Source organism: Thunnus thynnus, chromosome 23 (assembly GCF_963924715.1).
Source record: "Thunnus thynnus chromosome 23, fThuThy2.1, whole genome shotgun sequence".
In the NCBI taxonomy this organism is placed as follows: Eukaryota; Metazoa; Chordata; class Actinopteri; order Scombriformes; family Scombridae; genus Thunnus; species Thunnus thynnus.
The window spans coordinates 3,942,551-3,957,356 of record NC_089539.1 but is presented as its reverse complement, the minus strand read 5'-3'; the positions used below and the strand labels follow the sequence as shown (position 1 = coordinate 3,957,356).

The 14,806-nt window shown below is 40.9% G+C and overlaps 1 protein-coding gene across 2 annotated transcripts in view; it reads left to right on the top strand.

The window, feature by feature from the left end:
* chst11 (carbohydrate (chondroitin 4) sulfotransferase 11) overlaps positions 1 to 12,622 on the top strand; it is a 92,312-nt gene extending 79,690 nt beyond the window's left edge. For both annotated transcript variants that reach the window (XM_067581064.1, XM_067581063.1), the window contains exons 3-4: positions 4,248 to 4,477; positions 4,663 to 12,622. In XM_067581064.1, coding sequence (XP_067437165.1) covers positions 4,248 to 4,477; positions 4,663 to 5,287 — 855 coding nt within the window. In that variant the 3' untranslated portion in view covers positions 5,288 to 12,622. The remainder of the gene's footprint in view (positions 1 to 4,247; positions 4,478 to 4,662) is intronic.
* Positions 12,623 to 14,806: the final 2,184 nt, after the last annotated feature.

Here is a 14,806-nt window from a genome sequence, read left to right as displayed (position 1 = left end):
TCAGATCATATTTCAAACTCATAACAACTTTCAGTGAGAATAACACAGCCGCGGCGAGGAAATGAAGACTTAAAATATGGAAACACAATCTCCACGTTCCCCTGTCATCAGTTTCTCACACGTTTTAACAACAAATGTGAGGCAACAAGAGCTGAGCGGCATCGTGAATGCACAATAGGCTCATCCTGAACTCTTACCGGTATCTGGAGATAAGAAACATAGAAGTTTTTCTATTTGCATACACAACACTGATAATGACTTTTATGGTGAGATTAGGTTTAAATATATGCAGAAGGATTTTCTGTCCCCACTCCTCCCATTTGAATTTTCTTCCAGTTTTGACAAGTTTGCCAGAGAGAACGGATGCAAAGTCACACATGCACCCTCACATCTGAATCAATATACAGTATCTGTATGCTGTAACGCTAAGTAATTCATCACACAGCACAGCTGCACAGGGAAACTGCTGAGCTGAAAGTTTGAGGCCCTTCTGGGACCTTGACCAATTGGAAGATATCAAAGTAAATTGACCATATGATGTGCTGCTAACTACTTTTATAGCTGTGGTTTTATGACTTTTGCTAGCTCTTATCCGATGCTGACCTGCTAGTTCATGTCCACAGGGGATTAGGGTGGGAATGTGCAAGCAAATAGGCTTATAATGATATCTGATCTCCCATGGGAACCGCTTGACATGGCCAGAGGTCAGTGACCTCCATCACAGCCTCCTCTCAGACTGTATCGATATATCGCCTCTCTCATCTCCTCCTCCTCTCTCTCTATCTCTCATTCTCATGCTTTCATCCAAACTGCACAAAAGACTTGACTGAGTGGCTTGAAGAGGAGATAAAATGGCAGAAAGTAATCCTGTGGAAAGAAGAGAGATAAGGAGAAGAAAACTGAAGCAGAACAGGAGATGACAAGATTCCTTCCTTGGTTTCTTTCTCCCATGTTAATTACAGCGTTTGTCCTCCTCTGGGACGGAGGGCTGCACGCTCACTGCGACATTTGTGTGAATCGTAGCCTGATGTCTAAGAGTGGATAAAACAGGAGAGATTTTCATCAACAAAGAGCTGCTTTTCACTCTGCACTGTTACGCCCTAGCAGGCTTTGATGTATCGGTGTTAGCGTGAATAGCGAGGAGTGGGAAGCTCACAAAAGGAGAGGGAGGGGTGCAAAATGAGGCCTCCTCTCCTTGGGCAGAGACGTTCATAATCCATCATGCCTTGTCGACATGCACGTCCCTCAAAATGTTTTGAAGGGCTGTTTGAAATGACAGGGAAATGAACAAGGTTAGAGCGGAAGCGATATAGGAATAAAGAAACCAATTGAGCAAAAAAGTTGAATAGACGGCCAAGGTTCTAAACTATTTCATTTTCATCTGGTGGGAACAAGAGCCATATTGTGTGTACAACTTGTTTTCTAGTGGCAAAGATATTCCTTATTTTGGACACACAAATTCTTATCTTGTGGTAACAACATCTAAATGTTGCATGTACTAGTTATTATTTTGTGGTAATACGGTCTATATGTTATGCACGCAAGTTAAGATCTGGTGGGAACAAGATCCGAATGTACATCCTCCCCTTTTGCTATTCAGATTAAAGGGGACACATTATGCTTTTTGTGATTTTCTGTTATTTATACATACTGTTATGATGTCGGATATCTAAAAATCAAAGTTCCAAAACTTGAGGTGAACATATGTAGAAAAAGCCAGAGCGTCAACCTGCTCTGAACACATTGTTTGCAACGTTTTTTTTTCTACCTTACCAACGAGCTGCCCACATGCACATAAACAGCCATCCATTCTGTAGCCTCGGTTGCTAAGGTTGTCGCTAAGGTTTTTCCATGTGTTGTTTGCGTTGTCCACTCGTATATTTCAGGTCAGATTTTGACTCGAACATGTATGGATGTATTTGAGAAGCTGACATTTCGAGTAAAGAATGAGAAAAAGAAGTGAAATCCTACTTCTATAGTTTGTTTATGTAGCCTCCCAAAGTCAGCCAAGACACAGCTCTCAGAAGCTTTGGGAGGGGGCCTTGAAGAGATAGGAGCCTAAACGGCCTGTTTCAGACAGAGGCTGAACTGAGGGGCTGCATAAAGGACCAGTATGTGTTAAATAAGGAGTTTTTTGAACTTTAAGTCATGCAAAGATATTCCAGTAGAGATTAAAAATATAGACCTGGAAATGTGCATAATATGTCCCCTTTAACAAACCAGAACTGCATTTAAATCTGGCCACACTCTGCAAACACAAACTGGTTGTACTCTGAGCAAAATGACTTAATACTAAGGTAAGTAAGTCACGGATGAAGAAAGTCTAACATTATCAAAGCAAAAGAGAACCTTATATAACAGTATTACTATGAAGAGTTGGCAGGTTATTATCTTGTGGGAACAAGATGAATATGTTGTGTGTACAAGATATTTATTTGGGGAAAAAAAACACATTTTGTGCATTTTGTTATATAAAAGTTACATTGTTCACACAAGATGAAAAAGTACCATCGTTTTGGGAACTTCATATGGTGAATGGCCTTTGGAGCACTTTTATTACATCTTTAAATTATTTATGAGACTGTTTCTGTGTTGAATAGCATTGAAAATATTGTTCAAAAGGGAATTCATAGTGGGAAAAACCCTTCCTCCCTCCTGTTCACCCTACTGACTCTTCAAGGAAATACAGACAGAGAGCATCGACGTATGACCAGTATGCCCACATGTCTATCCAGTAGTAGAGTTTATTTAGAAAGTAACAGACTATGGCACATGACTTTTACAGGCGTCATTCTGAAATATTTTCAGGTCACATGTTTGACCTTCAGAAGTTCTTAGTTATGGTACTTCCTTGCTGAGTGACTGACATACAGGTGCAGAACCTGTCACAGAACTGCTTTTGTATGTTGTCATCAGATAAAGAGGTGTAACGGATCGGTTTCCTCCCATGTTCTTGTAGCAAGCTGAATTATGATGGATAGCCCACTTGGAGACATGGTTGAAGACTGACTTCAAAGAGAAACACATACAAACCTCTTTAGTCAAGCTGTCCTCATGTATAGTGCATGGTGGTGGTCCCTGGCTTATTTTAGCACTTCATGTCAGCAGCTCTCTCACTCCCTCTCAGCCGTGGCCAGTGCAGCACTGAAAGGCCGCACTTGTTGTGAGTGAAGATGCAGGCCACAGTACAATCAATTTAGATTCCGTGAGGAAACCGGGGCACTGCCCTGGAGGGGAATTCAGACCCAGAGGAAAAATAATCAAGAGGCATAAGAGAACATTCCTGCTTTTCAGATGTGAAGCCCTCAGGTTGCTCTCTGCCTCAGACTCTTTTCCCCCCTCTCCCTCTTGCCATGGTCCACTTCATCACAGTGTCACGGTGAATATGAAATATGCCTCAGATGAATGATCGCTGACTGGATCTGCGCATATTGAACACTCAATATCTGTAATATCCTCCAATATCATTATTTTCCTCCACACCCATGGACTAATCTCCATCATAGTCTGTGGAGCGACTCTATCGCAGATAGGGAAAAAAGATAGAGTCTATAAAGAGATGAGTATGATAATAAAGGCTGAGATTAATAACACTCCCTCTCATTATCTGTCTGCCAGTCTTCCTGTCTATCTCTCCCTTCATCTCTCCCTCTTTCTTCCTTGGTTAATTTCACTCATTTTAGAGTGCTTTATTGGCACTGTACGATTTTTCTTACCCTGCCAAGAAAATGATAAAGTAACACATATAGAAAAAGGTGTAAAGACAACAAATGAATTTAGAGATATATTAAAAAAGTAAGTAAGTAAAAAACAGTAAATGTGTCACAAATCTCAGCAACAAACAAAATGGACAAAATATAGTTTTCATCAATGGGGATTTAATATATTTGTAATATACAGTACAGTATGTACAATATACTGTGGTATCCATATATATATATATGAAATACGTTTGGAGTCCATTGTTATTAGTCCATTATGGAAACTTTTTGACTTTATTTGCCAGTAGTTAGCCAACAAGCTAATTTGATTACCAAGGACACAAAGTAGAAGTGCAACTATTAATGATAATAAATAAAGGATGTCCTGGTAGCCAGTATACAGTATACTGTTGTTTAAAATCACTGTCACCCAAGGGCTGAAGGTCTCAAACTCCCCAGATTCAGATGACTTCCTCAGAAAAGCATCTCTTTTATATTTCATTGCAATGTCCCCTTCTCTCCCCATCTCTGTCTTTCCCTGACCAGCCGGAGTTGTCAGGAGCAGCTGTCCTCCACCAGACCCGAAGGGATCAGGTAGTGGATGCATGTCGAGTCTACAGTGCGTCCAGCCGTAAGCGGAGAGTCCTTACACCAGGAGACCTCAAACACCTTGTGGTGGATGAAGATCATGAGCTTATCTACTGCTATGTCCCCAAGGTGGCCTGTACCAATTGGAAACGTGTCATGATGGTGCTCACAGGCCGAGGCAAATACAGGTGAGTCTAGATGTGATAGACTGTTTGATGGGTTTATTGCTCTCATTTATTGCACACAAAAATATGGAAAAGGGGAGTTATGTTGCTGCAGACTGACATCAATACACAGGATGTTTGTGATGATAGAAAGATGGGGATGTATATTTTTCATTGGTCCTTATGGTCCTCATGCCTCTTTTCCACAGTGACCCAATGGAAATCCCTTCCAATGAAGCCCATGTTCCTTCCAACCTTAAGACGCTGAACCAGTACAGCATTGCCGAGATCAACCACCGCCTCAAGAACTACCTCAAGTTCCTCTTTGTTCGCGAGCCCTTCGAGAGGCTGGTCTCCGCATACCGCAACAAGTTCACCCTCAAGTACAACTCATCCTTCCACAAGCGCTTTGGCACCCGAATTGTGCGGCGCTACCGCAAGAACGCCACACAGGATGCCCTGATCAACGGTGCTGATGTTAAATTCAAGGAGTTTGCTGAGTACCTGGTGGATCCAGCCACGCAGCGTGACGGCCCACTCAACGAGCACTGGCAGACCGTTTACCAGCTTTGCCACCCCTGTCACATCCACTACGACCTGGTGGGTAAATATGAGACGCTGGAGGAGGACGCTAACTACGTATTGCGGCTGGTGGGTGTCGGCGACTCCTTGCGTTTCCCAAGCTACGCCAAGTCCACCCGCACCACGGATGCCATGGCAGCCCAGTTCTTCAGCAATATCAGCACTCAGCAGCAGATCCAACTCTACCAGCTTTACAAGTTGGACTTCCTCATGTTCAACTACTCTACACCCAGCTACCTCCGGCTGGACTAACGGAGGACAGAGCTGGGACTCTGGGAATGGCTGCCTTGTTCAAGAAGAGGCAACAATGAGTGAAGGGTGGAATTTTTCAAAAGCAAATTTAAAAAACTGTCTTCGTACCTTGCAGGCGTGGGGTCTGAATTTGACATATAAACAGATGCTGAAGAAAGGTAATGTGTGCTTGTCTGGGCATAAGGGGAAGAATGTCCAATCAACTGTGGCTGACACAGAGAGCTATGATTGGATGAAAATGTTTGTGAACAGACCAAACGCATGCAAAGACTAAAATGTGTGGGTGAAGCAGGTCTTCAAGGTTTTAAAAGGGGAACTTATCCTCAGAGGACGGACTTGAAGAGAGATTCTCCTGATGATGTTCCCTACATGTTTAAACAAACTGCTGACAAATTAGGCTGCTTCAGATTCTGCAAAGCAAACAGCGGCCTCGCACGCGCCCTGACCCCAATGCATTGTGGGAGCTAAGCTTATCTCCCCCTTCCCCTGATCAATAGAGAAACTCCGTCAAATTGTAAAACACATTTCATGTCCTTCGCTGCTCTGACAGCGCGGTGTGTGAGCACCTAACACCCTTGCCCTCATTAGATTCATACATTTTAGAGGGAAATCGGCTCATTGACACCTCAAGGACGCCCCATAAAAGTTGGCTACTGACTTCACTTTCAAGACCTCCACAACTGTAACTATGGCTTTCAGCCAACAGTTTTAAGGAAACAAGTTCTGTCACTGGTCTCAGTCATCATATGTTGGCAGAAGGGATCTCTTGCTTTACACCCCAAGGACCCTGTGAAACCTGAGTCCTGCTGCAGCAGTGACATATGGAAGTGCTAAATAAATCATCGCCTGTAACACCAAGCATCCTTAACACTTTGAGCCACAGGATGTGGTAAGGAAGGTACAAGATGCACTCATGTGATTGGGCACACCAGCTGTGAGTGACAAGTCTGCCTGAGCTGAAAGAAAAGAGACAGCCTGTGTGGTTGTGAAGGGTTAAAGGCACTGGATCCCATAACCCCGCCCTGCTGCGCCCCCACCATGCCCCACCCAGGGGTTCAGTGGACACACCCAGGGCCACACCCACAAAGCCCCTGCTCCGATGACCAAACATGTCTTTCTGTAAACTAAGATCCTTTTGTCTTCATGCTTATTTTTGTTTTTATTGTCTTATGAAGCATTGCTGCGAGCAGCAATAACAAAAGATTATTTAATATGCTTTGTTGATTAAAATAAGAGAGATAGATTTAATATTTTGTTTTTCTGGGCTGATGAACAATTTAGGACATTTTAAAAGTTGAACTGTTCTTAAGAGTTCTGTTTTGTCATGTTGATTTCTTCCTTCACAACTTGCCTCCGATACAGCATTTTCATTTCTGAAGGACGTACGGTACATTTCAGCCCATGGCTTTGTTCTTCTGTGTCTGAGCTCATCAGAGATTTATGGGTTATCTTCCATTTCCTGTTGTCAAACATTTGGTGCCAAAATGGCTGTGAGAGCCTCAATGATCCACGGTCAGTGTTCAGTACACATCATTGCTGTTTCACTAACCCATGGGAAGACTGCACCCCCCTAGCTCCCAACCAGTACATGAGAACTAGCTGCTGCTCTCATATCAACAATCTACTGCCCACATCACAGAATCAGATACTATATCTCATACTGTAATGTGATTAATGTCAGCTATGCTAAGCAATGTCAAGGTTAATAACTGCACTCTCCATCACGCTGTGAATTGGATTACAGGTTGTTGTGTAAGCATTATACAGGAGGGGGAGGGGGGAGGGAGGGACGGATACAACATCTGACCTGTCTCTCTCATCCTGATGAGCAAGAGAGTCCATTTGTTTTTTACACCTCTTTGCAAATTCTCACCCACTCCAGCTTCAAAGTAAAAGAGACATTTTTGTGAAGAAAGCTGCATATCTTTGTTGTTTAACAAAACTCTGGGTTTAAAGAAAAATTCAGGGGTCTCACATGTCACAATTGGTTCACCAGATTCCTTGTAGAGAAAGTGCTAATGTGTCAGAACTATATCAAGAAACTTGAGGTCCTGTCTTGAAGAGGGTCCCTGTCAGAATCTGGTATTAAGACCTGCATTTTCATGCACACATGGCTAAAGCAATACATTTGCCCTGGGGCACTAGAGTGTTTAGTGTTTGGGGACTAATTTGTGGTAATTTAATTGTAACTTTGTTTAAGAATATGTAAATATGCACTTCTAAAGCACAATAGCAACTGACATGATTAGGACCTGAAGCTGGGCCATGCTTTACCTTATCTTGAGGCTCTGTCAAGTCAAATTTACTTATACAGCCCAATATCCTTAATTTGTTTAAGAGGACTTTGTAGTCTACATAACAGATAGTATGACACTATGTGTCTGCGGACCCTTGATTCGGATAAGGATAATCTCTACAAAAATCAAACATTTTAATTGTAAAAAAGGAAAAATCCACAGAGCAACAGACATATAAGAGATGTGGCATGTTGTAGAATTACAATGTGGAGAAACAGAATTACAATATTAAGCACTATCATATAATATATAAGAAAGTATTAAGTGTGATAAGTCTTGAAGAGGGGTCCTGTATCAGAATCTATCAAATTCATTATTTAATGCACAATACATATTCTGAAATGTATTTGTGATTACTCAAATTACCGCACAGCAATCCTGTAATATAGTACATAAAGCACAGAGACAGAGAGGGTTTTAAAGGGGGGTTCACATTTTTCCTCAGGCCCTACTAGAGGGTAAATCCAGCCCTGCCACAAGACACAGTTTTAAAATATGAAAAGAAGATCAACTATTACTATGGAACATTATTACGATTACATTCAAACTAATTAAAACTGTCTATTGTAAATGTTAGAGCTGTTTACTGGTTCAAGTGTCAACTGCTGTACTTAAAGTTATTATCCATTTTCATCATAGAAGATCCATTTTTGATACTACAAAATATTTGTGGCTGGCATTTATTCTGCTTTAACCATTAAATGCATTCACACTCATTACCCCTCTCTCTATAGTAGTATAGTAGTGTATACAGGCAAACACATGCACAAGAGATTCACAGGAGACAACACATTTGTGTACTGGACACATTCAGAAGAGAAGAGTAGAGGCAGTGGTGGACATTGCACAAAATTTGAGAGAGAATTTCTTCGTGAATTTTATAAAGATGGATACACAAGTTGCTCTTGCAGACATATAACAGAAGTTATATGTCTGACAGATAGCTGCTCATAGCATGTTTCCTGTTCCCCATGATTAAAACGTCATTTTGAACTTCCAAACTGATAGTTAAGTAAGCTGTACCTGCAATTCCAGTTCCACCCCACTATAAAATTGTATCTATCTGTGTCCATGCATCTTTAAAATGAAGCTGGTCAGCAAAATGTCAGGATAACTGAGAAGGAATGATAACCCAGTCTATGAAAATAAGATTGTAAATCCACAGACACTTCCTACAAGGAACACTTTGGTGGATATTTGAGCTGCAAACCTCCCTCTCTTGTCGTTTTTGAAGTATTATTAGCGTACATATGTGTACACATGTGTGTATGTGGGAGACATATAATGAGAGAACAGCCTTATTTTTCTTTTCTTTTTTTATATAGGCCTTTCCTCACACAGACATCTGGCTCTAATAAAGGAGAAAAGCCTCTGGTCTGGCCTGTGGCCCCGGCCGTCATCCTCCTGCTGAAACAATGACCGTATTCTCAGCACAGCCTCCTCCTGGGTCAAGCCCACAAAAATACACACACACACTCAGATCACACATTAGCACTCCTGCTGATGTTGATGCCACGCAGCATCTTATTCAGCAGTTGTAAGCAGAGGCATGGGCGGGTTGCACCTCACCACTTTAACACACTGACTGGGTCTCGGCTTTAACTGCTCATTTAGCCCCCAAATTGGAAGACGAACGGTACACAAAGGACCTCTTAGCCTGAAAACAAGCCATTATAGGGGCCTCGCTCTATTTTCTCCTCCCCACTTCGCTCCAAAAGTGGCCTCCTGTATTAAAAAAAAAAACAGAAGCAAGTCAGTGTCAATGATCCCTACCGTCCCAGTAGGAAAAGGGCAGCCCGCTTAAACAAACAGAGCTGGTAAAAAAATCCCCACAGGGAAACAGCAAGCACCAAGAGGCCACTGACATTCTGCTTCAGATAAAAACAAACCACCACATTTCGAGCACTTTTGTCCCTATTCTTAACTCCACAGTCTGCGTGAATCCAGGCCTGCTCACTGCCCAGTTGTTTCATACTGTAGTGTTTATATTCAAGTCAAGCCAACGGGTATATTTATGTTGTTTCTGAACGACGTCTATTATTAGACTGAATTACATATTTGCTGTTTTGCTGAAAGGAAATCTAAACATATCCAAGAGAGTTTTTCTCTCAAGGAGGAGTGGGTGATTTGTGCTTATACCTTTATTTTGTTATTTATGCACAAATTAACACATTTTGTAAATAGCAGTAATGAATAGTGTCATGACGCGTAAATATCATTACCAATGAAAGCGAGAGTTCAATGCTTCGGGGAATACATTTTTTGTTGTTGTTGTTTTGCTGAGAGTTAGATTAATACCACTCTGATATCTGTCTCATATCTCGTATAGAGCTAGAGCCAGCAGCCGATTAGCTTAGCTTAGCATAAAGACTGGAAACTGTGGGAAACAGCTAGCCTGGATATGTGAATAGGTAAAATAAGACTGAGAATCTACAGTAATGCTAGTGGTTCTTTGTGGCTGTATTTAGGCACAGTGGAGTTTTAAGTCAAATGCTAATGTCAGCATGCTAACATGCTCACAATGACAACACTAACATGATTAGCAGGTAAAACATTTACCACATTCATGTGACTGTGTTAACTTGCTAACATTTGTTAATTAGTGCTAAACATAATGTGAATATCATCAGCAAACCAAAGTATTGGGAAAATTTAAATTTTGATCTGACAATGGTGCTAGATGAAAAATTAAGGGATAAAGGAAAATTATTACAATTCATCATCTGGGGATCACAAATACTTGTATTATCTCATGACAATCCATCTGATAGTTGTGGTGATATCTCAGTCTGAACCAAAGTGGTGAGCCACATCACTGGTGTGGCTAAATACTCGCGTACCAGCACTTCTATATCTTGTTTATTAGCTGTATCCTCCTGTTTCAAGTCTGTATGCTAAGCTAAGCTAACCTTTTTATGTCTCTATAGCTTCATTTTTAGTGTATAGACATGAGAGTGGTATCAATCTTCTCACCTAACTCAGCAATAACACAAATAAGTGTATTTCCAACTATTCCTTCAAAGAGCAGAACACAAACATACAACATTTGAAAATATCTTTCAACTGAAATATCAGCACATCTGAAGTCATCAGCACAGAGGGACAAAGCCAGGAACTTTTTATCGACCCCTCTCCTCTGTCTGTTTCATCTCTCTGACATATCTACAAGCCCAAAGCAGATGTTTTTGTATAGTGTAGACACGATGTCATTCACTCTGCTGTTGTTTTTGAGCTGTCATGTTTAGATGTTAAATCGATTAAATACTCTGGTTGCCTCACACACACACATATGCACATATACACACAGACACACACACACACACACACACATTACCACCACATGGCACTCTTGTTACTCTGTGCCTTTCATTGACAGCAACACAGAGCCGCTGAAAAAAGATTCAGAACTCCCTCTCTGTCGTGTCCGCTGCGGTCACCTGGGCCTTCCTCCATACTGAAACACACACACACACACACACACAGACTCATACTAGTAATGATGACTCTTTACTTTTCTCAAACCACAACTCCAGTGTGTGCCAGCAGGACAGATGGTTGTGCTTTTCACTGAGCTATTTAACACTCTCTTCTGTAGATTTTATCATCAGTTGATCCTTAAGACAATCATTTGGAATCAACAAAACAATTATGAAACAGCACAAAACAGTAACTTAAATGAAGATTATCTGACATCAGAGGCAGTTTTTGGCTGTTGTTCTCTACTCTTCTAAACCGACTTTTAACAACAAGACAGGAGATGGGACACAAGTAACAACACCCACTTTGCAACAGGAAACCACACATACTCTAACACCACCAAGGATGTTTGTCACTAGAGGAGAGCACCATTCACACTCCTAAAATTCATTTCTCACATGGCAAGCCCATTACTACTTACACACACACACACACATACACACACTGTTACAGGCACACACTGCAGTTTCACTCTGCTAAGCTCCTGCAGAGGCCCATGTGACTGCACCAAGACATGTAGAGAGCAGTGGGAAGCTCTGATTCTCCCGCTGCCTCCTGGGCTCTCGGGTCACGTTCACACTAATGCGCATGAATTTAAATCTTTTTTTTATTTGTCATCTTGAAAAAAGTTCAAGGTGGATACATTCGAGAACACGCTTTGGGGTTGTGAAAATCGAGCTTTCTCATAAATGATGTGTAATCGTCATGGGATGTCTGGCTACTGAATGTCATGTGATCAGTTTTACAGCTGTTTTCCCCGTTGTGTCCCAGTAGAACATATTGAAGTATTTTTATTTTCTAGAACAATCTGGAGACGCTGATGTGATTTGACAGCGTATCACATGTAAACAGATTTTTTCAATCTTACCCACATTAGTGCGGCCGTGGCCTCAGATTGCCTGCCAGGTTCCATGTGTCTCTGTGTTGCCTTGACACGTTGTACGTCCTCCTTCAGTAAGCAGAGGTCACACACCCTCTGCTGTACAGTAATGTGTGTGTGTGTGTGTGTGAGTGAGTGTGTGTGTGTGACCTTTTGAGGAATGATTCTTAAATCAGCTGTGTCTGTTACTGAATTTATACCATATCATCAGCATTTCTCGCCACTGGGTGTATCGGAGTGCCTCATGTGCTGTATCTACAAGTGGAGCGGCTGGATTATGGCTGCTTGAGTGTGTGTAGGTGGTGTTCATATGTGTGTGTGTGTGTGTGTGTGTGTGTATGTGTGTGTCGACACTTTGTGCTGTACCCGCTCTGCCTTAGAGGGAACGTCCCCCGAGGAAGGCGACTCATTCAAACAGGCGCCACTTATTTATTTATTTATTCTCCGACAACTACCCTAACTCCTTCCTCACTATCACCATGGCAACACACCCAAACTCTCCATATCTCTCTTTTCCTCCCGGGACAGCTTCTCGCTGTGCTGTTGCACTCGGTTCATTTTCAGGCGTAGTCACAGAAATCATGAATAACTGACTGTGTACTGAGTGTGGGAGAGTGGTGTCGATCCTGCAGCAGTGCGACCCGCGGCTCATCCTGTCTGATGTTTTCACAATAAAAAAAAACACTGAAACTCCCAGCGCCTCCGACTGCTTATTTCATGTGTGGATGTTGCTTCAGGGGGTCAAACATGCAACAGAAAATAGTACAACAATATCAGATGCAGAAAACACCACGCAACACTTGAACACATCATCCATTACACAGACAAGGCCATGAATTGACTACATGTTTCATAATTGCCTCCATGTTCAAGATAATGATGATGGAACTCAAGAGGTTATGATACATTTTTATTGTGATGACTGGTACATATAATGTAAGTGTATAAGGGAAAATTAATTTAATTTCCAACTCCTATTATTTCTGCTGTCACTGCAGTTTGCCGCCTCACCCCTCCACCACCCCACCGCTACAAGTCAAGGCCCTGACTATGACTCCCTAGGGGGGGGGGGGGTGTCAGAATGGCTGTAGCTTTAAATCCATATAGAGTGATGTAGTTGATGGGGTGTCTTTATTTAATTAAGTTAAGTTAAATTGATTTTAAAATGTATTCTGTGCACACATACAGATATTTAAAGTCCCCCTCCACTCAAAAAATATGTTTTTCTTCTTGTTTCTACAGTTGGATGTTTGAGCGTGTTCGGCAGCACTGTGCTGAATAATGGATGTGCAGAGTTTGTTTTCACATTCATCTCCTGAAAGACAAAAGTTTCTCTGCGCTCACTGAAAATCTGATTTTAAGGGGCAGGCCTACGAGCATGATTTGTGACTTCACAACTAGTTTGGAGCCAATGCTGGTCCAATGTTCAACTTATACAAGTGTGATGTGGAAACTTGAAGCCTCAAGTGCACAAACACTGAGAATGGACATCTTGTGTCCAGCAGTTTAACTTCTGAAATGAAATATATTTGGATATTCATAGATTTAGAATTCTTAATGAGGGAAAAACAGTAGATGCCATTTTAAGGATTTAAACAAAATAATTGAACTTTTTTGTAGAAAAAACATATCAGATACAAATTATTATTCAAAGTAGAGCACTTTATGTAAATCTTAAAACATGTCTAGAGGGGATCTTTAAGTTTATGTCAACAGGTGCGACTGCACTAAAAAGCTAAAATCAACAGGTTTTGCAGAGTCCAAAATACATCGGTTCACTGGAAATACAAAAACATGGTTACACATTTAGCATTTTTATAAGAAGCTTATTAACACTTAATAAATGGATTATAACACATACTAACATAGTATAATGTAGATGTAAGCAGATTTGGGGTCATTTGTATGTTTATTAATGTTTATCAGTGACTATAATAAGCATCCTTAGCTGCTGTAAGTTACGGATGCTTCATTGAAGAAGTTATAATTATTGACAAATAAAACAGTTTTACCTGCTTCTATCAACATTATAGTGTATTTATAGTGTTTACACACTGCTTATAAATGATAAATAGGGGGGTTAAAGTGAAGTGTTACCAAACTACCTCTAGTGATATGAATGACCTTTTAATACTTTGTGCATTGGTGTATCCTAAAATACTTGTAGCATACTCACTACATAATAATAACAATGATATTTTTTATTCGCTTAGCACTTGTTGTAATATATTTACAAAGAGCATGAGTGACAGTAAAAAAGTGATACAATAAATGGTAAAAGGAAAAAAAAACGAAGAAGAAGCCAGTCAAAAGCCAGTTTAAAAAGTTAAAAAAGCTTCCTTAGCATCCTCAATGGCTGCAAATCTTGACTGAGGAGCTGCTCAGTGTGCTGCTAATCCATTAAATGCCTCGTAAGTGACTAATCGTGTTTTAAACTGTAATCAAGAAGCATTTGGAAGACAAAGGAAATATAATATGATATATTTTGAAAAATGTGGACTTGGTTAAGCTAAAGGAGTAGTTTGACATTTTGGGAAATATGCTTATTAGCTTTATTGCCAAAAGTAGACTGATATCATCCTCATGTCAGAAGGAGATTATTGTAGTTAGCATATAGACTGGAAGCATTGGGGAGCACTTAGTTAGTTAATTAAGTATCATATTCAATCTCTTTTGTTTAATTCAGAGACAAACTGAGTTATGTGCTATTTCTAGGAGAACAGCAGCCAGGTGCAGTGACTTCCTGGAGGGTCTACTGGTTGCATCTAACTCTCAGCAAGAGAGCCAGTAGATATAGTTCTGAAAATGTTGAACTATTGCTTTCAAAAAAGGACAAAATAAGTGAGCTTACATGGTAGTGCTGTA